Raw genomic sequence first — 24168 nt, 5'->3', positions numbered from 1 at the left:
ACAAGTGCTCTCCTTCAGTGAGTTCTTCAGGAACTCAGTTAAAGCACAGAGGACTAGCAGACAGACAAACAAACAAAGATTGAAAGCAAATTTAAAAGCTAACTGCCCATTGGAGCAGCAACTCCACTATAAGTCTTGAGGTGTGAAACATTCTAACACTGCAACAGCTGTTAGATAAGAATTTTTATTTCATTTTATTTTACTTTTTTGGGTGTGTGTGTGATGTATGCATGTGGTGCACGGTGCATGCCATGTCTATGCACATGGAGGCTGGAGGATGTTGGGATCTCCACCATTGCTCTCTGACTTGTTCCTTTAAGACTGTCTGTCTCTGAACAGAAAGTTTGACACTTCAGCTAGGATAGCCTGCCAGCAGCCTTTCTCTGCCCGATGTTCGGGTTATAGAATAGCACAGCCATACACGGCACACGGCTGCCATTTTATATGTGCTGATTCAGACTCAGATCCTCATGCTCGATGGCAAGTTCTCTTACTTTCAACACACACACACACACACACACACACACAAACACACACACACACACACGCACGCGCGTGCGCACATTTTTAAAAAATAAAACAAATATATCTGGGGACTGGAGAGATGGCTCAGCAGTTAAGGTCCTTGCAGAGGACCAGAGGCTCTGTTCCCAGCACCCACGGCTGTAATTCTAGTTCCCCAGTTCCAGGGGATCTGGTGCTGTTTTCTGGCCTCCCCAGGTCCCAGACACACACATAGAACATGTACATACATATAGGTAAAATACAAACTAATCTTTAAAAAACAAGAAATAAAGCCCCACCAATAGACTCTGGGAAGTACCACACAGCACTCCTACCTGAGGCTTAGATGAACTCTTTGCTGTCTCTGCCTTGGTGGGAGAAAGTGTATGGAAGACAAAGTTTCTTGAGTTTCGGGGAGCGCTGGGGTTGAGGTCAGACAGGGTAGCGAGTTTTTGAAGCACAGCTTTGGGCTGGTTTAGCAGGGAGCCTGTCTTCAGCTGAGGGAAGAAGAGTTACCTGATATCAAACCACAAATGCCACAAAGGAGGAGGACACCCACCCCATCTGCCTAGCCCGGTACTGAGGGCATGCATTTCTACCTTGTGGAAGGCCTTCCCACGTCCTGGGGCCACCTCCCTCTCTGGATGACAGACTGATCTACAGACCGTGATGTCAGATTAACATGGTTCCAACTAACCTGGTGAGCACCTCCCGCTCTGATGGTTTCAAAAGGGTTACTGAGCACAGACTTCGATTCCTGAACAGCCACGGCACGACTGGCTGGAGAGAAACAGAAAGAAGTGTTCTGGGCAAGGCTGGGTAGAATCTCTTCCATATTTAAACAAGGTAAGAAGCCTAAAAGCTGACGTAATAAGAACTCTTGTTTATTTTATACTCATGACTTTAAAACTGTAGCAAGTGTCACTAAGGAAACAATGAAGTGGACCTTTTCGATCAATCATTAACAAAGACTAATGTAAGAGAAAACAGCAGTTGGTGACTGGAGTACTGTATGAGAGAAATGGTTCTGGAGTTCAATGCGCCTGTGTTCAAATGCCAGCCCTAACAACTGAGCAGATAAGTCCTGGGCAACTCAGAGAGAAGCCACAATTTATCAGTCAAGCCTCAAAACTTGAGGCAAAACAGCTACATAGATGTTTACTAAGTACAATTTCTACTGACCAATAGCTAAAGACCTTCTCCTCACTTCGATGGCTCCTTTAAGACAGTATTACAGAATGGCTACGTTAGCTGCTACAGTCCCTGAAGGTTAGAGTTCCTTCCATGGCGCCAACACTCAGAATCCAAGCAGCCAGACCAAAAACAGAAGGAAGAGCTCTCACCATTCTTTTGCAGTGCCTTGGCTGTGACTTTCTTGGCTAGCATCATAAACTGACTGTCTTCTCCAACGTCCTCTTCTTCAGCAGCAATTTTCCCCTGCTGAGCCTGAACATGAAGATCATACAGTGTTAGCCAGCTATGGTGGTACAGGCCTATTATCCCAGCACTTGGAGAGCTGAGGCAGGAGATCACCATGGTTTCCAGGTCAGTCTGGAATATATAATGACAGACTAGCTTCTGTCGCCAAAAGAAACAAAACAAACTCATGCAACATTGCAACATTAGACTACCTTTAGCTGTAGTTAGAGCACTGGCTACTCTTCCAGAGGATATGGGTCAATTCCTAGAACCCACATGGCAGCTTATAACTGTCTGTAGCTCCATTTGTAGGGAGTCTGACACCCTCTTCTGGGCTCTGCCAGCACCAGGCACACATGTGGTATACAGACATACATGTAGGCAAAACACCCATATACATACAATAAAATTAAAGGCTGGACCTTTAATCCTTGCACTCCTGAGGCAGAGGCAGGTGGATGTCTATGAATTTGAGGCTTCCTGGTCTAGAGTGAGTTCCAGGACAGTCAGAGATACACAAGACACTGTCTTAAAAAACAAAACAAGGGGGCTGGAGAGATGGCTCAGCGGTTAAGAGCTCCCGACTGCTCTTCCAGAGGTCATGAGTTCAATTCCCAGCAACCACATGGTGGCTCACAACCATCTGTAAAGAAATCCAATGCCCTCTTCTGGTGTGTGTGAAGACAGCTACGGTGTACTTATATATAATAAATGAATAAATCTTTAAAAAAAAAAAAAAACCAAACAGAAAATAGTAATATATACACAAAGAAGATATACCAAAAATATATACAAAAAAAAGATAGGCTCGGTTATAAAACCATTGTTTTCTTTTTTTTTTTTTTTTTTCTAGATCTGAGGACCAAACCCAGGGCCTTCCTACCACTGAGTTAAATCCCCAACACCTTGTTTTCTTTTTTATAAGCTTTGCTGCATTAGATCAAAAACAAAAAAGGGCTGGAGTGATGTCTGAGTGGTTAGGAGAGGAGGCTGAGTAGTTAAAATGTGCTGTTCTTCTAGAGGACCCAAGTTTGGTTCCCAGCATGCACATAGGCAGCTCATAACTGCCTGGAACTCTAGCTCCAGGGGACCCGATGCCCAACTCTGGCCCCCACAGGTACCATGCTCAAATGTACCCTCCACCCCCATTCCACATCCACATACTTTAAAAAAATCATGCATTTCATAGTTTTGAGACCAGGTATCATTATGTAGTTTGGGTTGGCCTGGAACTCAGAGATCCACCTGTCTCTGCCATCCAAGTGCTGGGATTAAAGGCACGTGTCACAAGTCCCACCACTGAAATACATATTTTTTAACATTGGACAGTTAGCCAGAGATGCTTATGGTAACCTTTTCAGTATGTGTGTGTGTGAGGGAAGAAAATCCCCAAATTAAAAGGATTAAATACATGTTGCTAAGTTTATATGGCAGGAGAAGTGGCTGAATCTTTGCCCTCCAAACTTGGCCAAAACAGGCAATTTTCTTATTAGACTTTCTACCTGTTCCCGAAGCCACTGCTCTCGTTCAATTCGCTCCTTTCTCCACTTGGCTTCAGTCTCGTCAAGCTGTTCTTCAACCTGATCGTCATCAGAGTCTCTGTGAAACAGATCCATCTGGGAGGTGTCATCTAAAGGAAAGAGTAAGGCGGTTAGCATTCAGTAATCCTCACAGAGGGAGTGGTCAGACACAAAACAAACGCGTATCTGCCGAACGTTTTGACATAATCCTTTCCCAGCTACAAAGGAAATCCACAGATATGGCTACCTCTACTACACACCCTGGTGTGCGGGTGGTTTTCTGTTTGTAGTTGTGTTTTCCCCAGAAAGGGCTGCAAGTAGCCAGGTTGGCACTGAGCTTGCTATGGAGCTAAGGACGATCTTGACTCCTGGTTGTCCTCCCTCTACCTCCCAAATTTTGGGATTATACGCATGTAAGGGACAATGTAACAGGGTTTCCTGCCTCTAAACAGATCCAGGAGGGCGTGAGCCTCCACAAGTGTCGATGGCTCCTGTGGGTGAAAGCCTTGTTTGTATAACAGTGTACATATTTCCACGTTCCTCCTCTGAAAAATGTCCCCTCTGCCAAGGTTAATGACTTCACGATAATCAGAGACAGCGTGAGTCTGGGAGACAAGGATGTGTCTATGTCTCTGCAAAATGGTGGAACACTGTGACCTTCAGGACAGCCCTAAGGCTGTGGGACAGAATGCTGAAAACATGAGTTTGACAATATATAATTTCTCAGCTATGCAAACTATAAGGATGCAATATGAATTGTATAAGGAGCTTCACAGATCTAAAGGAACGGAGGCAGCTGCACTGTGAGTCAGCTGGTCAGAAAGATACCAAGGCAGGAGATGGGCAAGATCCCACCCAGGTAAGATTTTATGTTTATAAGGGCAGGTGGATTCTTGAGTTCGAGGTCAGCCTGGGACAGAGCTAATTTAGGTCCAGGCACAGTCAGAATGCTAATTTCAGGATGAGATCCCACCCAGCTATCTTATTGTCTGTTAGTGCTTGCAGTCTCAAAGAATTAAGGGGTTGGGGTCATGGGATAATCAAAATGGGTAATGACTGAACTGATGTGTAAAATAAAACACTGGGCTTCTGATCTGCAAGAGATGAGCTATCCAGAGTTTTTTAGAATAGCGGGAGAACTGTCTCGAGAGTAGAGCAGTCTGGAAAGCTGTCTGGAGCAGTACATAGGCTGTCAGCTTGGACCTAAGATTTGACTTTCAGTCATTTGTTTCACTGCTCGCAGATACCCCTTTAGTCAGAACCCCTCTCCAAGCTGAGGCAGGTCCTTGGCACAGGGCCATGGCCCGGTTGTTTTCTAATGTGTTGTGGGTGATGGAACTCAGAGCATCTGTGTTCTAGGTAAGCATTCTACCAACCGAGCTGTACCTCCAGCCTCCTGGTTTGGTTCTCATTGCCATTTGCCATCCTAGAGCGGACAAATACGTATGCTGGAACCACTTCTCTCTAAAGGACCAAGATACCTATGTGTTTCCATCGGAATTTTCTTGTTCGTCCAGGCCCGTCACTGTGCAGATCCCCGTCAGCAAGGTACCTCTCTTGATAAAGCCGCAGTCGCCGCTTATCGTCATCCAACATGGTTTTCCTACAGCAGAAGCAACAAGGCATTCAGGACCAGGACCGTCGTGCCTGGTAGCATGGCTGCCTCGAGGCGCCCTATTGCTCAGAGTTAGAATACTAACATGTGTATTTTCTTGATCTGACTTTCCAGCTCCTCGTCGGATGGGAGCACCTCATCAATGGCGTCTTCTTCGTACTCATCGATATCTTCCCCGTCATACTCGTCTTCACTTCCCACGTCACTGCCTGACACCTCTGCCTCATCCTCCAAGTATTTCTTCAGTCTCCTAGAAAGCAACTTGAAAGATTAGAGACTAGACAGTGGATACGCGCGCAGAATATGGATACAGTAAGGAAAGCAGAAAGCCACCGTGGTTACCCCTGTCCCAGTGGATAGCCCCACAGGACAGCCCTCCTCATCGAGCCCAGAAAGTCAGAGCAAAAACAAAGCTGAAAGTAGGATGGGGTTAGTGGGGTAGCGGGGTTGGGTGACAGCGGTCAGGATTGGGAAGAATGAGAGGGTGGAGGAATGTGAGCAGAATGCATTGTATCCATGTGTGAAATAGCCAAAGGGCTAACAGTAAAGAAAAGCAGAACACAGAACCATTAATAGCACGCTTAAATTCATAACACGTTTTGGTAATGTCTCAAGTGCTCTTTTGGATATTTAAACATTCTCCTATCTCTTATGTGCTGGGATTATAACTGCACACCAGCACACCCAGCTGGCTTGCTTGATTCCTCAATCTGTGGGTTCTGGGGATCGAACTCAGTCATCAGGCTTGCACTGAGTTTCACCCAGTCCCAGAAAACTCTTAATATTGACTACATATCTAGGCGTACCTGCTAGAAGGTTCAAACTAGTTTGTTTTGTATTTAAGCTCACCGGTGCTTAGAGAACAGTCTGAGGCAGTAAGATCAGAACTCCCTGTTGTCCGACACGGTTACAGTTCATCTTTTCTATTTTCCATTTTGGTGAGGTGCTGGAGACTGAGTCTATAGCTATAGTCTTGACCATGCTAGGACGCTCTCTAAACTTCAGCTCTACTCTTATATTGTATTTTATTTCCCCTCTAAATCCTAGGCTTCCTGGAGAGTTCCTTCAAGGGCCACTAGTCACCAGGCTTCCCGGGCTTCTCAGTAATGTCGCTGAGCAGTTCAACTTAGGTTGCCATTCTTTAAGGACTGATTTGAAGACCTCTGCGATTAAATAAAGTTTAACAACTACTAGCTCTGGGGTGGAGGAGGGGGAGGGGGAGATCTGGCTATATCCTAAAGCTGTACAGAAAAGTTAAAGTGACAGGTGACAAATGAGAACCCCAGCTGGATCCTACGAGGATGAAATGACAGGCCAAAAGCAACAATATAAATCTAACGGAGATCAATATGACGTCCTGGACATGAATCTAAAAGTCATGCACATGCTATATGTTACTGAATCTTTATTAAAATTATGTTTGTGAAATCTCTTTAAAATTACAGGGGGCTGGAGAGATGGCTCAGTGGTTAAGAGCACCGACTGCTCTTCCTGAGGTCCTGAGTTCAAATCTCAGCAACCACATGGTGGCTCACAACCATCTGTAATGAGATCTGATGCCCTCTTCTGGTGTGTCTGAAGGCAGCTACAGTGTACTCATATACAATAAAATAAAATCTTAAAAAAAAAAAATAAAATTACAATACTGTGGATATGCTACGAGGGAAAGTCAAGAGGCAAAACTAAACACATAGGGAAATTATTTAAATCTCAGTTGTATAAGAATATTTGCATAAAAAGTTATGAGGAAACTTATTATCAACACTTTCACAATCATTCTGGCCAATGGATATGAATAACTCCCTCCCTTTTCTCCTCCTTCCCTAACCCTCCATCTTTCCCTTTGTATTTGTGGTGCTGGGGATAAACCCAGGGCCTTGTGTATATCATGCAGAGTGCTTTACTACTGAGCTTTACTTCCAACCCCTGTCCATCTGTCTATCCATCCCTCCAATAGTCTACTCCCCCACCCACCCACCCACCTATGTTTCTATGGGTATGTGGTAGACATTAAGCTCAGGGCCTCATTCATATAGGCGAACACTCTACCAAATGACCCATATCTCCAGCCCATACGTCCTTAGAATACTCTAAAATAAAAGTTTTACTCTTATGACCAGAGTGACAAATATGTTAAATGTTAAACAATTAAGCGGGCAATTTGCCCGAGATGAGAGCCAAGAACACTAGGAATGACAGACTTCATAGGAGCAAAGTTCCAGGCAATGCAGTTATGTGCAACAGCCTTCGAGCACAGGGGGTGATTCAGTTCTCCTGATCTTGGGTCACGTGACTAATAACAGCCAGAGCACACCTGAGTAGAAAGAGAATATTCCAGGACACAACAAGAATAGGAAGCAACACTACTGAGAATGTCATTAGGTCTGGGAGGAATCAAGAGAGATTTAGTATTGATGTCACTTAAGGGAAACACAACTTTTGAGTACTCAGGAAGTGGCCACAGAAGGATTTTTTAAAACATATTCATTTGTGTGCATATGTGTGCCATGACACAGGCGTGGAAGTCAGAGGACAACTTTTGGTTTACTGTGGGGTCTGGAGAGATTGGCAGACAGGGTTGCACAGGAAGCAGTTATTTTTTTAACCTGTTGAGTCATCTCATTTGCTTCAAGGCCACGAAGGATTTGTTTAATTTATGTTAATCTCGAAAAGCAGAAACCAAACCAGCAAGTTCATGTAAAAAGGTAACAAGCTATACCTCAACTTGGGGAACTGTCTAGAAGCGGAAGGCATGGACAGAACACCTACATTTGCCGTTTCATCTTCTCAGACTGCTTCAGGAGCTCTTCTTCATCATCCTCCAGGTCCAGGGCCAGCTCTTCATCACTGGAGTCACTGTGTCCACCCTGCAAGGTCAGAGCATCAAACCCAGTTACCACTGACAACGGGATCACAGGAAGGGAGCCCCGCCACACCTTGCGCACGAGACAAAGCACTGTATGCTCTTTCCCCTGTTCTTAAACTTGTTTACTCTGTAGACAGTTGTGTAGTACAGGCTGGTCTCGAACTCATAAACCTATCTCAGCCTCCCAGGTACTGGGATTACCTGGTCCTGGTCCTGGTTTGAGCTCCAGCACCGTGAAACAAAAAGGAAGGCAACATGAGAATTTGTGAAGTTCTGTCCCCATGCCTCATCACAGGACATTGCTTCTGGTAAGACACTAAGCTCAGAATTCTCAAGAACTGATGCAGGGGAGTACCGTGTAGAGCTTGGTTGTGCTCTCTCTGCACTTACCTCATCGCTAGCAAATTCATTCTCCTTTGAAACAAGCTGAAAGTCTCCAAATTCCTCCTCTTCACCCTCTTCCTCCCTAGAAGACAAAACACTAAGTTACTGAAAGCACATCACAAGCAGTCAGCCGAGCTAAGGACTTACGACACTTATCAGCACTGCTAAATTCTTAAGAAGCAGAAAATGAGGTATCTGTCTTTTTAAAAAGGTGTTTTGAGCTTGGTGGCTAAAGCATTTACTCTACAACTGTGAAAGCTGGAGTTCTGATCCCCGGAACCCACATCAATGCCAAGTTGGCAGAGTGGCCCACTGTAATACAGCCTCAGAAGGCAGAGATAAGGACACTCAGGGTCATCCCTGGGTGTAGTGGTTCAGGCCTTTTTTTTTTTTAAGATTTATTTATTTATTATATATAAGTACACTGTAGATACACCAGAAGAAGGCATCGGATCTCTTTACAGATGGTTGTGAGCCACCATGTGGTTGCTGGGAATTGAACTCATGACCTCTGGAAGAGCAGTCGGGTGCTCTTAACCACAGAGCCACCTCTCCAGCCCGGTTCAGGCCTTTAATTCCAGCACTTGGAAGACAGAAGCAGGTGGATCTCTGTGAGTTTGAGGCTAGCCTGGTCTACAGAGTGATCTCCAGGCCAGCCAGGGATACAGAATGAGACCCAGTCTCAAAGACAGAAAAAATTATGCTGATACTACTATATAACCAACCTCAGCCAGTAAACTCTACACCCATTAAACAAATTTTCCTCTCTCCATCCACCATCTGATTTCGCTGTCTCTGTAAAACTGCTTATTCCAAAGACTATATTATTTGTCCTTCAGTGACAAATATTTCTTGGTTCCTCCATGTTGAAGCATGTGTCATAATTTCCTTCCTATTGGGCTGGGTGCAATGGTACACAATGGGAGGATAAGGCTTAGGATTGCCAGTTTGAGGTCAGCCTGAACTAACAGTGAATTCTAGGCCAGTATGGGCTGCATAGGAAGACCTAGTCTCAAATGACAAAAACAAATTTCCTTCCTTTTAAAACCATTTAACACATATAAATTTTATTTAGCAGATGTGAGCTACTTCTATGTCAGCCTGACACAAGCTATAATCACGGAGGGAGCCTCAATTGAAAAAATGCCTCCATGAGAGGGAGTGGTGTGCAAGTGGATAGGATATTTTCTTTTTCTTTTTCTTTTTTTCATTTTTTTTTTTTAATGCTCATTGGTGTTTTGCCTACATATATGTCTATGTGAAGATGTCAGATCCTAGAACTTAAGTTATGGACAGTTGAGCTGCCATGTGGGTGCTGGGAATTGAACCCAGCCTGTTTGGGAGAGCAGCCAGTGCTCTTAACTACTGAGCCACCTCTCTGGCTCCTATAGTGCATTTTCTTAATGAATGATTGATTGAAGAAGGCCCAGCCCACTGTGGTCATCCCTGGACTGGTGGTGCTAGGTTCTAGAAGAAAGCAGGTTGAGCTAGTCAGGACACAGCACCACTCCATGGCCTCTGTATCAGCTCCTCTCTCCAGAGTCCTGCCCTGCTTAAGCTCCTGTCCTGACTTCTTTTGATGATGCACAGTAATGAGGAAGAGTAAGCTAAGTGAACCTTCCCTCCCCAGTTTGCTTTTTGTCATGATGTTTTAGCCCAGCAAGGATAACCTTAACCAAGATAGCAGTCCATTACAGTCCCTCTTCATTTTAGCTATTACCAAATAATGTTAAGCACACATTATAAAAACCTGTTTTATTCATTTATGTGTAAGGAGTTCATGTAGCTGGGCTGGCCTTAACTTTCTTGCCTTCATTTATTTTTACATTTATTTATTTAATGTATATGCATGTACAGGCATGTGCATCTATAACTACACACATGTTATAAGTACTCTATTACATAAAGAGGCCAGAGGACAACTTGTGGGAGTCAGTTCTTTCCTACCATGTTAGACACATGCTTCAGGCTTGGTAGCAAGTACCCTGACCCACTGAGCCACTTACCTGGCCCTGAACTTGATTTTCTTGCCTCTACTGGATACCAAGCATACACCACACTAGGCTTTCTGGTTCTGTCTGTCTGTCTGTCTGTCTGTCTGTCTGTCTGTCTCTCTCTCTCTCTGAGACAAGTCTTTTCCATGTCATTCACTTGGCCAGGAGCTCACTATATGGCCAAAGAAGACCTTGAACACCTGATCCTTCTCCCTTCACCACCTAAGCTCCAGGGCTACAGGTGTGTACTACCACCACCACATCTGCCCACCTGTATTTTTACTTTTAAGTCTGTGTGAGCAGGATTTCAGTGTGTAGACTAGGCTGGCCTGGAGTCTACAACTCTCTTGCTGCAGCCTTCCCAGTGCTGAGGTCACAGGCCGGTAACACCACTCAGACTTCTTTAGAGCCAAAGTGGAACTGCTGGATCAGACCATAATTTTTTTTTTTTTTTTTTTGTTCTTTTTTTCGGAGCTGGGGACAGAACCCAGGGCCTTGCGCTTCCTAGGCAAGCGCTCTACCACTGAGCTAAATCCCCAACCCCTCAGACCGTAATTCTATTATCAATTCTTTTTTTTTTTTAATTTTTTTTTACTTTGTTTTTTGTTTGTTTGTTTGTTTTTGTTTTTTTCTATTTTTTTTTCCGGAGCTGGGAACCGAACCCAGGGCCTTGCGCTTGCTAGGCAAGTGCTCTACCACTGAGCCAAATCCCCAACCTACTTTGTTTTTTATTACAGTACACCATAGCTGTCTTCAGACACACCAGAAGAGGACATCAGATCCCATTACAGATGGTTGTGAGACACCATGTGGTTGCCAGGAATTGAACTCAGGACCTCTGGAAGAGCAGTCAGTGCTCTTAACTGTTGAGCCATCTCTCCAGCCCTCTTTTATCAATTCTGAGAAACCACTGCACTGTTTTTCCTAGCAGCTCACCAAGAATAAACAGAGGTTTCCCTTATTTTTGCCAAGACTTAGTTTATATAAAACTGTAGTCCCCCTAAAGGATGTGGGGTAGTATCTCAGATTTGCCTTTTCCAAAGTTATTTAGTTCATTGCTAAACACAGAGAACCAGATCCTAGGACTGTTTGGTTAGTTGTTTTTGTTTTTGTTTTCTCTGTGTATCCCTGGCTGTCCTGGAACTCAGAAATCCACCTGCCTCTGTCTTCCGAGTGCTGGGATTAAAGGTGTGTGCCACCATGTCTGGTGGATCCTAGGGTTTTATCTTCCTGATCCCACCAAACTCTGAGACTCACCTGTCTGTTGGGAAGGAGCCCGAGCAAAGAGCAAGCGCCTCCTCCATGGGATCTTCTGTGCCACTCTCCCTCTCCTCCGTCCTCAGCTCCAGTGGGGCCACCGGGGAAGCGTCTGCCTCACAAGGAAAGATCAGTAAGGAAGGAAATGACTCCTTTGCTCTCCCTGGCCATCTAAATACCAACCAGCTCAATTCAGTTCTTAGGTAGGATGTGGAAAAGTTCACCATTCATTCTTTCAACAAACCCTGACTCATACTTACTGTGTACCAAGCCCCAGGAAGACAGTCATGAACAAAACGGACACCCAATTACCTCCTAGAGCCTACTTCCTGTTCCAGCAAGCAAGCAACACTTACTACACACCAGACACTGCTCTAACCTCTGGACATAGATTAACTTATGCATTATGATGCTGAAACTAAAGCAGCCCGAAGTTGACACTGTCACTCTAAAAACACAAGAGTGGTAAAGCTGAGGAAGTGAGGGAGTTCCCTCACATCCCTGTTCCCTGTACATTTACAGAGAGGGGCAAGAGCTGCTTTTCAGGGACGCTGACATAAGCTGACTGAAGTCTAGCTGTGGTAAACTGGACACTCTCACTGAATATTTACCTTGAGAAGGAAATTTGCCAGAGCAGAGGTTCAGAAGTTCCTCCATGTTTTCTTTCTGGTCATTCTTCCTTGGCTGACATTTCTCCTCAGACTGAGATGTGAACTGTCCGGTACACAAGTCGAGCAACTCATCCATGTTGGCATCCATGGCATTCTCGTCCATACTGGCCAGCGGCAACTGTGGCTTCAAAGCCTGATACCGATTCCGGTGATTTCTAACGTTTAAAAATCTACAAGTACAGTGAAGTGTCAGAAATTACCCAGAGAAGAGACAAAACCACAGGTGAAAACCTTCTGACTCCCACCACCAGGGTTAGAAGCTGACTGTAGCCAGCAAGATGGCTGAGCGGGTAAAGGGCACTTGCTGCCAAGCCTGAAGATCTGAGTTCCACCTCCAGGATCCACGTGGAGGAGGGAACGAACTTCAGCAAGTTGTTCCAGGACCTCCTCACACACAGGATAAACAAAATGCAATTTTGAAAAATTATAAAAAGAAAAGTAAGAAGCTAAATGTGACGGGGACCGTGAATTTCAAGGTAATGGGATTTAGAATCACCATGGAAACACACCTCTGGGTGTGTCTTCAAGAGATTAGCTAGATTGGTTAAAAGAGGCAGCAGACCCACCCTAACTGGAGCTGGGCTCCGGGACTGTCTGAAAGGAGGTGGACATCATTCATCTTTCTTCTTCCTAACTGTGTCCCATGCCTGTGCTCCTGCTGCCGTGACTGCCCTGCTGTGACACGCAGTAGCCACTGGAACTCAAAGCAAACCTCCTCCGCCTTTAGGGTCTTTCTCAGTGTCGTCTCAGAGCCACAAGGTCAGTAACTAACACTGGGCCTCAACTCAGGCAACACGATCTAAAGTTTAGCCTCATGCTAACCTAGACAGGGAGGATGGGCAAGGTTTGTTAAAGGTGAGGCATAAAGGCTCACTTCTAGGGTATAAAGGTGGCTTCTAATGATACATCAGTGATGGGTGCTATATTCCAGGACACCTTCATTGCTGATACGGGGACCGGGTGCTATATTCCAATCTTACCCAACAACCAGAACACAAGGAGAACGAACAGAGAAAGCCTTTACAATACAAGGTCTGTGTATTTGAAATAAGATCAGAGAATAGGAATGTCAGCAAGGAGTATTTACATTTTATTTTCTGGAGACTTTGTTCAAACTCGTGGAATATAAGACTAATGGTCAGGACACCTCTTTCTCAGAAGAGAAAGCGCAGATGGAGTGGCAGAAGCTCATTTTATTTTTAAACAAAATTAAGCAGCACCCAGCCTTATTCCCACCCACAGAAACACAAAACTACCTACCCATCTGCATCCAACAGTTGGCTCTGAGTGTCATCTTCCAAACAGAACTGGAAGTCTCCTGCTCCTAGGAAAAGTGTCTTCGGCTCTGGGGAGGCGGTGTACAGATCCTGGGAATCCTCTATGGGAAGTGAAGGCTCAGACAGTTTCCCTGAACTCTGGCACCAAAAACAAAAACAAAAGCAAAACATTTCACAAATGCCATCCAGTGTCATGACAACAACAGAAGTTGCTACTTGCAATATGTCATCTGCTCTCAGGCAATCGCAGTTGAGGCGGACAATGCAGTCAACAGAGCCTAAGGAAAACTACCTGTAGGCACGACCGCCTGCTAATTAATACACGAAGCGGGTGCATTTTTAAAGCTGAGCAGCACGCGGTGGGGCTCGGCTGGCTGGGACACACTCTATTCAGCAGTGTGGGCAGTGAGCAGAGGAGGTGAGAACAGTTCTCCCCGCTTTACCTTAGAAGCCGAGCTGATCAGACTGCCCCGGAACAGTCCAGGGGATGGCGACCTGAATCCTGCTGTAGGGAGAAAACTCGTCCCACGGCCTGTGTGTCTGTTGCAGGGCTGATAGGATGGAATTGTGGAGCCAATGAGCTCAAAGCTGCTGTTGTGGCTGCTCTCTTTTGTTAGCAGTGAACTTGAGTCGTCTTCATCTAAGAGGATGAGAGAATACACTCGGAATACAGAAATACAGAGGTGCATTTGTGTAGGAAGAGTTGGGAAGCGAACAGGTAAATTCACTGGCAAACCACTTAAGTTCTGGGCTCCAAGTCATTCTGTGAAAGGTCAATTAATTCACAACAGCAGCAGTGTATACTTAGGGCTCGTTACTCTGAGCTAAGTGACACATGGGAGTTCTCTTCTGTCTAAGTGCATACCTTTCTTTGATCTTTGCATAGAAATATTTCATGTTTCACTCAATCAACAAAACGTATGTCCATGGTCAACTATAAAAATTTAGCCCAAGGGCTGGAGAACTGGCTCAGCAGTTAAGGGCCCTTGCTGCTCTCGCAGAGGACCCACATGATACCTCACAACCTTGTGTAAGTCCAGGTCCGTGGGACCCGGAGCCCTTTCCAACCTCGTGAGCAGCAGGCACAGCCATTCACGCAGGTGCAACACGCATGCTCATAGAGTAAAAAGAAGTCAATGTTAAAAAAGAAATAAAAGCAGCTCAAAAATGGGTCACAAAAAATATTTCAAGTCATAAATAATGTCACTGCTACATGTAAGAATATGCTGCCACTAGAATAAAAAAGGAAGGAAGAAACATTTGTGAGACTATGGTCTTACATATCAGAACTAAAGAAATGTTCTACGTGAGGGTCACTACTTACCCAGTTTGTCAGACTGCTTGCCCATGTGTTCATCTGTTTCTGATTTTTCTTCAGTAGGAAAGTAACTACAAAATAAAACAGTAAACTGCTTGAGTATCTGTTCTTACTTCCTACTCCCTTGTAAGAAATTCAAGAATGGGCTGGAGAAATGGCCTCATAGTTAAGAGTACACTGCTCTCCCAGAGTCCCAAGACTGGTTCCCAGCTGCAGGGGATCCAGCGCCCTCTTCTGGCCTCCTCAGGCATCTGCACTCGTGTGCACATACCTGCACCTTTAAGAAGGACATGTCTTCAGAAATCCCAGAGAATTTTGTTTTCCTCAGAAGAACTTACCCCATCTTGGAAGAGGTGTCCTTAAACAGAAGTAAGGTGGAGTCCGAGGACAGGGGCTTGGGGACAGAGAGGGCAACAGGTTTGCCGACGTCACTACTGGCGTCTGTGTTTTCTTTATCTGTTTCTTTTTCAGCTTTGGTTTCTGTATCTTCACTGCCAAGAAGATATTCTGAAGTCTATGCCAATCATGTAAAAAAAATAATACAAGTCAAAAAATGTTAAAAGTAAATCCACCCTTAGCTGAAATGTGGATTCCTGGTTATAGGTTACATCTCAAGCATGGAGAGGTGAACTTGAAACAAACTAAGTCCACGCACAATCAGGAAGCCATCCCCTGACTGTTTCTCACGCAGCATCTCACTATGTGGGCCTGGGTCCCTGACCAGTCTGAACTCCCTCTGTAGATCAGGCCAGCCTTGAGTTCACAGAGACCCACCTGCCTCTGCTTCCTGGATGCTGGGATTAACTGTGTGTGCCACCACACCTGACTAGCTTTAGGGCTTTTCACATTCCATGAAGGAGGATTAGATGGGCATGCTACTAAGGCAGTAAGAGAGTAGTCAGTCTAGAGGAAGGATGACTGCTCATCACAGCAAGCACAGACTATAATGTGCTGCCCAGCTCAGACACCCCCTTCCCTTTCTTTACACGGGGTAAACCGAAAAGAAAGCTCATTTCATACTGAACAGCCATATAATGAATACCCACCTTCCCTGGGCTGCAAAACTACTGTGGGACAGGGACAGGGGGTTCTTCCATAAATGCCCTCCTTTACTAAGAATGGGATTGATTTAAAAAGACCTCTTGCCTGAGAACTATTCCAGACCTCAGCCTAAATAAGAACAATTGCTTTTCAATCTCAATCAATGACAAACAGAAAAGTCCTTATTAGTAAAGTTATTTTCAATATAACACTATATTAAAACACACAAACTATCAGGTAGAAACAGGACACACACAGCTGTGAACTGCAGGCACTCAATAATGCCAACCGAACTGTATGTGCGGAGCTTAGAGTACATACACAGATAGCTATTTTCATCCATCCACGAGGCACACACGGCACACACGGCACACACACACACACACACACACACACACACACAGGCAAAACATGCATATACAAAACATGCATATACATGTATACATGTATGCATACACACATATACACATATGGGAGCTGGAGCGATGATGCAGCACTGAAAAGCACTTTCTGCTCTTCCAGAGAACTCTGTTTCAGTCCCCAGCACCCAGCTAACAACTAACTACCCACGACTGAAGTTCCAGAGGACCCAGTACCCTCTCTGGCCTCCGCAGGCACTGAAGTAAACCACTCGTACACACAAATAATAAGTAAATCTTAACTCTTTTCTCTTATTCATCATAGCCAAGAGAGAAAAGTATATAACTGTCCCAAACCTCCTGCATGTCTCCAACCTCCTCCTCCTCCTCCTCCTCCTCCTCCTCCTCTTCTTCCTCTTCTCCATCTTCCTCAGACTCATCTGTCATTTCTTCCTCTTCCTCCTCCTCTTCAAATCCATCTTCATTATCTAATTTAAACAACGCTTGGCGCTTCTGCCGCTCCTCGAGCCTTCGGAGTTTCATTGCCTCCTGCAACTTAGCTTTTAACATCTGCAGTTTTTCACCTGAACAAAACGAATAGCACCATGCTTTGGGTATGACAGACTACAAGGCACAGAAATAACCATGCAATTTAAACGACTTAATACAAATTTAAGCAATTTAATAAAGCTGTTTGTATTTATTCTGAATACCCAAAAGGAAAACCATAGACCTCAGCACTCTAGGCTTTTACTTATCTCAGTTTGGGAGGGAAGGCCAGCACCCAGCAGATTGTAAGGAACTGTTAAATGGATGGCGTGAAGGGAATGAGGCCTTAGAAGTCTCTAGCTCAAAGGGCTAGGGACGTAGCTCAGTAGGAATCACATGGTGAGCAAGCAAGGGGCCCTGGGTCTGAGTCTCCCACTGGAAGTCCCTGGCTCAGAAGTCATGATGGAAAACAGTAACACACTTACTTACATAAAGACGAACAGTTAAAAACATAACATGGCCTGGGCGTATACCCAAAAGATGCTCCAACATATAACAAGGACACATGCTCCACTATGTTCATAGCAGCCTTATTTATAATAGCCAGAAGCTAGAAAGAACCCAGATGCCCTTCAACAGAGGAATGAATACAGAAAATGTGGTGCATTTACACAATGGAGTACTACTCAGCTATTAAAAACAATGACTTCATGAAATTCTTAGGCAAATGGATGGAACTAGAAAATATCATCCTGAGTGAGGTAACCCAATCACAAAAAACACACACATGGTATGCACTCACTGATAAGTGGATATTAGCCCAAATGTTCAGATTACCCAAGATACAATCCACAGACAACATAAAGCTCAAGAAGGATGACCAGAGTGCAGATGCTTCAGTCCTTCTTAAGGGGGAACAAAAATATTCACAGGAGAAGATACGGAGACAAAATCTGGAGCAGAGACCGAAGGAATGGCCATTCAGGGCCTGCCCCACCTGGGGATCCAGCCCATAGACATGTAACCACCAAACCCAGACAATTATTGCTGATGCCAAGAAGTGCATGCTGACAGGAGCCTGATATAGCTGTCTCCTGAGAGGCTCTGCCAGTGCATGACAAATACAGAGGCAAACCCTAGCAGCAAACCATTCAACTGAGAACGGGCTCCCTGTTGGAAGAGTTAGAGAAAGGAATGAAAGAGCTGAAGGGGCTTGCAACACCATAAGAATAATAATACCATCCAGCCAGAGCTCCCAGGGGCTAAACCACCACCCAAAGAGTACACATAGACAGAGCCATGGCTCCAGCTGCATGTGGTCCAATCTCCAGAGTCTCCAAGGAAAAAAGGCTCTGTGGCTTTTCCTACGCAGGCTTTTCACAGTAGAGACAAGTACCTGGTTTTGTGTGGCTCGCTCCTTCCAGCTTCTCTGCTGCCAAAGTGACGGGCACCACTTCTGCCTTCAGCTCCTCCTTCCCGTCAGTGCCCAAGTCCTTCACGATGATGTTCACATTCAGCGTCTGATGCGCCCTGGGACTGGCTGCTGGGTTAGCATGCCTCCAGAAGCGCTGCTTCAAGGCTTCCAGTTCTAATCCCAAACGAGAACCAACGTGTCAGTGTGCCCTGCTCAGCGAAGATTCCAGTTAAGAATGAGAAGTTTTCCAGCTTAACAGAGGAAAATAACAGAGAAACCCCCCCCCACACCCCCCATGCTACTAAGATCTGCACAAAAATTATACACTGTAATCTAGAACTGTTCGCTCTCTGGTTTAAAAAACAGACTTTTAAAAGCATATTTTTATTACTTATTTAGGTGTGTGTGTGTGTGTGTGTGTGTGTGTGTGTGTGTGTGTGTGTGTGTGTAGGAATGCATGCCATGGCCCTGTGTGGATGTCAGGACAAGCTTTAGTCCTTTCTTTTCATCTTGTGGGTACGGGGATCACCAGGCCCAGAGGCTTGGTGGCAAGTGCTTTTACTCTGAGACCTCTGCAGCCCTCAGTTTCTTTTTTAGTATCAAATCAGTAGGAAAAAACAAACAAACCTGCTTTCATTTCAGCTATTAAAAAGGTTAATTGGATCCAGTTGTAGTGGTGCATCCAGTTGTAGTGGTACAGGTCTTTAATCCCAGCATTTGGGATTAAAGAGACAGGTGGACTCTGTAGTTTAAGGCCATCTTGGTCAACACAGCAAGTTCCAAGCCAGCCAATGCTACACAGTGAGATGCTGTCTCAAAAATCAAGTGCAATTTGGAGCTAGAGAGGTGGTAGCTCAGTGGTTAGGAGCACTGGTTGTTCTTGCCGAGGACCTGGGTTTCTTTCAGTTTCCAGGACCCACCTAGTGGCTAACAACGTAACCCTAACCCTAACCTGTAACATTTCAGGGGATCCAGTGCTTTCTTTTGACTGCCAGGGCCTCCTGCACACACATGGTGCACACTCACATACTCAGACACATATCCATAAGATGAAAGAAATAATAACCTCTTAAAAGAGGCAAGATTAATTTTAAAATATAAAACCAAAAGTTTATTTTCTGCTGGATCTTGTTTATGTCTAGACACCGGGTCTCACATTGCCCAGGCTTATCTTGAACTATTGATCTCCCTGCCTCCACCATCTAGGAGCCGAGACGGTAAGTGCACACCATCACACCCAGTCAATAGTTGCTGTCTTAAAAACATGCACTCAAATCCATGTTATTGGCTGTATGGATATTGTCTACATGTGTTCTTTACTTTCCTCAGAGAAGGAAACAAAAATCCTTTCATTGTGCCTCTAACAATTACTCGCAGTAACAATCCAACTATAAACGATGGTATATCCACTTACAGACAAGAGAACAGTGAGAGAAAGCCCAAGTCTGCCTCCTATTAATAGTGACGAGGTAAAGTTGAACACAACAGGTGGTACCAGCAGAGAGAACAGAAATAGGCAGATCACTATTGATGCTAATAAAATAAAACAGTTGAGTAGGAAGATTCCACTGAGGCCCTAAAATAACATCGAGGGAGCGTCTTCATTCATAATCAGAGAATGTGACGACTCTCAAGCTCCCCATCCTGCAGTCAGGTGAGCCAGCCGCTCTCTCTGCACTCATTGCCCGGCTTACTCATCCCTTACTCTCCTTCCCTCCCAGTATCTCTCAGCTCTTCAAGCAAAAAGCCTCTGCCCCAACTCAAGTTGCTCCGTAGCTCCGGTCCACTGTTCTCATTCCCACTAGGTTCCTGTGCCTTCATAAAGAATAGGAATAATATATTTGAATTTAATCTACATTCACTTTTCTCATGGACATTTACTCTGAGATAAAGAAAATAAGATTATATCATTATTTTCTTTCTTGTTTCTACTTTTTGAAATCTATTTAAAAGTTTTAATTATGTGCGTGTGTGTATGTGTGCCTGTGTATGTGCCCATGACTACTGCTCCTAGAGGCCCAAAGGCATCAGATGGCCTGGTGTTGGAATTACAGGTGGATATGAGCTGCCAGACGTGGGTGCTGGAACTGAACTTGGATCCTCTGTAAGGGCAGCATATGCCTTTAATTACTAAGCCATCTCTTCAACCCTTTTTTCTGTTTCTTAGGTTTTTGAAACAGGGTCTTGGTTAGCCTAGTACTTGCTATGTAGCCCAGGGTAGCCTTGAACTTTCAATAATCCTCCTGCTTCAGCCTTCTAAGTCTAGAATTACAGGCATATGGTATCAGGCCCAGCTCTCTAATTTTAATCTTAAATCCTTACAAAGTGTCAGCTATGCTAGTTATCAGCTTGATCTTTCTAAAATTAGTGAGTGAGCCATTTCCCTGTTTAAAACAAAAAACTTCAATGGTCCTTTACTAGAAAAGTAACTGAAGCTCTACCTCTCTGACATCCTCCCAAAGTCCTTCTGAATCTAGGTTCTCATCAATACCCTACAACCTTGACCCCCGCCAGCCAGCACACCCACGATTTCTAACATCGGTGTCTTTTGCAGTTGTCTCTACCAGAAAAGCTGTCTCTCCCTCCCTGCTTTGGTATCTCCTCCTCAGGTTTTAGAGCTCTGTATAGTCAGACTTTTGTTACTTTGTGAGTTCTTTTTTCCTTCACCTTTCTCCACCCCTCCTCTTCTACCCCTTCAACCCCCTATCTCTTGGTAGGAGAGAATAAAGGGCAGAAGGGAAAGGGGTCAACATTGTTCTTAGACTGCCTCCTGCTGATTAGGGGTGTCGAGATCCTTGGAACAGGTTTGACCTTCACTACCATCAGGATGTCTAATTTCTTATTTCTTCCAGCACAACTATTTCACAAACTGTGACCAACAGCAATCCACCACCTCTTGAGGATCTAGTATTTATATACACTCTGAAGAGTCCCCAAAATTCCAAGCGTCACACAATCACAGAAACTATCTGCAGCTAGCCAAACCCATGCCTCTGCTGGGGCACGAGGCAGATCAGTCAGCTGCTGTGGACAATCTGAAGCAGCCCCACATCCCATACCTGGGATTACAATGAAAACACATTCTTACACTATTTCTGTGTTTTCAAAGAAACCAAAATTCTCATTGCAACTTTCTCTCTCTCCCCTCCCCCCTCTTGCCAAAACTTCCCCAAATCTCCAATCCAAGTAAGCGGCTTGTACTGGAGGACTCCTCTGCATCTTCTCCAGTGACACAAACTGACCACTTTACTTGCCGTCCAGTCCAATAATGGTCTGCTTGCCTATCTCAATTATTCATTTCCTTGAGGACAGGGATTGCACCTCACTTGTACACACAGTACCCAACTAAATGCCAAGTCTAGGTTTACTGCCTGAAAGACTCCAAGGTCATGTATAGAATACAGTGAAAACGACTGGTCTGGAAACCAAACTTTCACGCCAATCATATTTAAAGAAAAAAAAAAAGTTTTGAGTCAGGGTCTCACTCTGTATCCCTGGTTGGCCTGGAATTCTCTATGCAGACCAAGCAAGCCTTCGACTCACAGAGATCAGCCTGCCTCTGCCTCCAAAATGCTGGGATTAAAGTGGTGAGCTATCCCGCCCAGCTGGAAAGCATGCTGAGTTAAAACAAAGTGTGCAACGTGTGGCAGGTATCACGCTAAGTTCTATATAAGCTATGTATCATGCTGGAAAAATGGCCCAAACTGACTGGGGACAGCCTCAGTTCCATTTGCAAAATAATCTCCCAGGGCTATAAGGATCAAAGAAGATAATAAAGAATGCACCAGTATTTAATATGGTAGGTCCTCAAAATGTCTTCCTCCTGTACCTCAGCCCAGGACTACTTAGAAAATTCCTTAATTCCTAGAGTCAATTAGCAACGGGTTTCCTCAGATGTGGGCAGCAGTTCCTTCTTGTCCTCTGCTGATGAATCCATGCCAATCGTGTTACATAACCCTTAACTGTACATCTAGTTCCAATCAAACTCCCATCTTCTCCCAATATGTACTGTGCAGGGCCTTTTCTGTCCTTTCTAAAAATGTCCTTCTCCAGCACGCTCTGTAATTCCAGGACTTGGGAGGTAGGGGTGGAGGAACCCTGCAAGCTTGAGGCCAGCTTGATCTACACCATGAGTTCTAGGACAGTCAAGGTTACATAGTGAGACCCTGACTCAAAAAAAAAAAAAGTTAAAAAATAAATATATATCTAAAATATCCCTCTCTCGCCTCTACAAAGTCCACAATGTCCATCTATTCAACAAAGCCACCAGGCGTATTTTACACACCAGACCCTGTGGCTGACACAGCACCTGTCAACAAGTTGTTGTTGACTGAACAGTCTTGATGCAAACCATTTTAGTTACCACCATGTGAATGCTTCTTTATCCTATTTATTTGAATATAGAGAATAAAGAATACTATTATTTCAGTATACCTTTAGGATAGCGCCTGAACCATACAGTGTGTCTTTCTTTTTTCTAAGATGGTTTGGAGAGCCCAGGCCTGAGTGCTGGCACATACCAAATCCTAACATTATGGCAGAGAGGCAGGAGGACTGGGAGTTTAAGGCTAGCCTGATCTACACAGAGAGATCTCGTGTATCTAAATACCGCACACTCAGTTAAACATTTTGTGATATACTCTAGGGAAGGGATGTGACTTAGAAGCCCAGGTCATCTGTGGCTACACAGTGAGTTTGAGACAGAGAAACATGAGACATGAGAATGCCAGCGTCCCTGGAGCTGTGGTTATAGGTAGTTATGAACCATCAGACGTGGATGCTGGAATTCAAACTCCCTCTGGTCCTCTGGTAGAGTAACAAGTGCTCTTAACCAGTGAGCCATCTTCCCAGGTCCTACTGTGAAAGTATCGTAAGTGAAGGATAGGGGCCTGATTTACCTGGGTGTGTGATTGAATGCCTTGACTGCAAACAGGATTCTTACAAGGTTACAGGTGACCCTGCTCTGTCAACCCAGAAAGGAGTAGAGCATTTTACAAAGGCAACGGATAGTTTAGTATCTATTGAGTGAGGGTGGAGGAAGAAATTCAGTTTTGCAGACAATTTCAGGGGACTAAAGTGCTTCTCTCTGGCTGTCAAAAACAGAATGTTTTTAGGAATGATTTAATAAGATCTGACACAGGGTCATAGAAAAATTTAGGTGTTTAAGTTGAAAAGGCAGAAATAAATTCCTAAATACCATAACCCAACAGCGGTATGCCTCCTCGGTGTGCTAATTATCACCAGGTTTCCATTTGAAAAAAGACTTGAAAGCTCGCCCTGACATTCTGCCAACCTCACTGAACAGAGTTCTGCCCACTTCTAGTGTATCTGGAAGATCACGCAATCGCTGGCTTCTCCCACGCTCCCCGTCTTCCACAGCAGCAAAAGTTGCAGGTAGGAACCACCCCAGAGAATCTCCCGCTTCGAGGGTTACCTCTGTTGGTTTCAGGTTCATCAAGTATCACGAAGGAATCTTCATCAGCACCCAGCCGAGGCTGACTGGAAACATCCACGCCTAGCTGTCTAAGTCGGTCCACAGTGAATCGTCTCGCCTTTCCAGGTGGCGCCACGGCTGACTCAGTTTTCTGCTCGGCTGCTCCCTCTCCTGCCTCTGCTTCTTCTGTTGTTTTCAGTTCTTCTCCCTCCAAGGCAGGAGGGTCGGACTGGGTGAGTTCTCCAGTGTGACAGTTCTCACTGTCTTTGCTCCTGGAGATGGAGGATTCTTGCTGTGACACGGATCTGTCCCCAGGAGAAGGTCTGCCATCACTGTACTTCTCAGTCTCCTCAATTTCCAGCTCTGCTCCTCTTACCGGATCCTTCCCACAAGCCTCATCTGATCCAGCAGTGATCCCGGCTTCTTCTGAGACCTCAGGGAGAATGGTAGTTTCCTTTGCACTTTCTGCCCTTGTTCTCTGCTCAGAACCTTTACTGGGGTCATCGGCACTCATTCCAGCTGCATCTGCCGGGTTTATGGCTTCCTTGTGGTGGCCCGACTGATACTTACATGACCTAGAAGGGACATAAGCCGAAACTGAAGATT

At 44.9% G+C, this 24168-nt stretch overlaps 1 protein-coding gene across 3 annotated transcripts in view; it reads right to left on the bottom strand.

Annotated features, from left to right (window-relative positions):
* Positions 1 to 24168, bottom strand: part of Clspn (claspin) — a 34913-nt gene that overhangs the window by 1344 nt on the left and 9401 nt on the right. For all 3 annotated transcript variants that reach the window (XM_006238864.5, XM_006238863.5, NM_001395082.1), the window contains exons 8-24: positions 23563 to 24137; positions 18111 to 18302; positions 16583 to 16809; positions 15164 to 15339; positions 14832 to 14896; positions 13951 to 14147; positions 13491 to 13645; positions 12171 to 12400; positions 11560 to 11671; positions 8315 to 8390; positions 7828 to 7925; positions 5144 to 5308; positions 4925 to 5046; positions 3426 to 3553; positions 1848 to 1950; positions 1202 to 1284; positions 840 to 1001 (exon numbers count right to left, since the gene is read on the bottom strand). In XM_006238864.5, coding sequence (XP_006238926.1) covers positions 840 to 1001; positions 1202 to 1284; positions 1848 to 1950; positions 3426 to 3553; positions 4925 to 5046; positions 5144 to 5308; positions 7828 to 7925; positions 8315 to 8390; positions 11560 to 11671; positions 12171 to 12400; positions 13491 to 13645; positions 13951 to 14147; positions 14832 to 14896; positions 15164 to 15339; positions 16583 to 16809; positions 18111 to 18302; positions 23563 to 24137 — 2866 coding nt within the window. The remainder of the gene's footprint in view (positions 1 to 839; positions 1002 to 1201; positions 1285 to 1847; positions 1951 to 3425; positions 3554 to 4924; positions 5047 to 5143; positions 5309 to 7827; positions 7926 to 8314; positions 8391 to 11559; positions 11672 to 12170; positions 12401 to 13490; positions 13646 to 13950; positions 14148 to 14831; positions 14897 to 15163; positions 15340 to 16582; positions 16810 to 18110; positions 18303 to 23562; positions 24138 to 24168) is intronic.

The sequence above is a fragment of the Rattus norvegicus genome, chromosome 5 (assembly GCF_036323735.1).
Source record: "Rattus norvegicus strain BN/NHsdMcwi chromosome 5, GRCr8, whole genome shotgun sequence".
Taxonomy (NCBI): domain Eukaryota; kingdom Metazoa; phylum Chordata; class Mammalia; order Rodentia; family Muridae; genus Rattus; species Rattus norvegicus.
The sequence above is the reverse complement of the archived record's forward strand: the minus strand, read 5'-3'. Positions and strand labels throughout refer to the sequence as shown.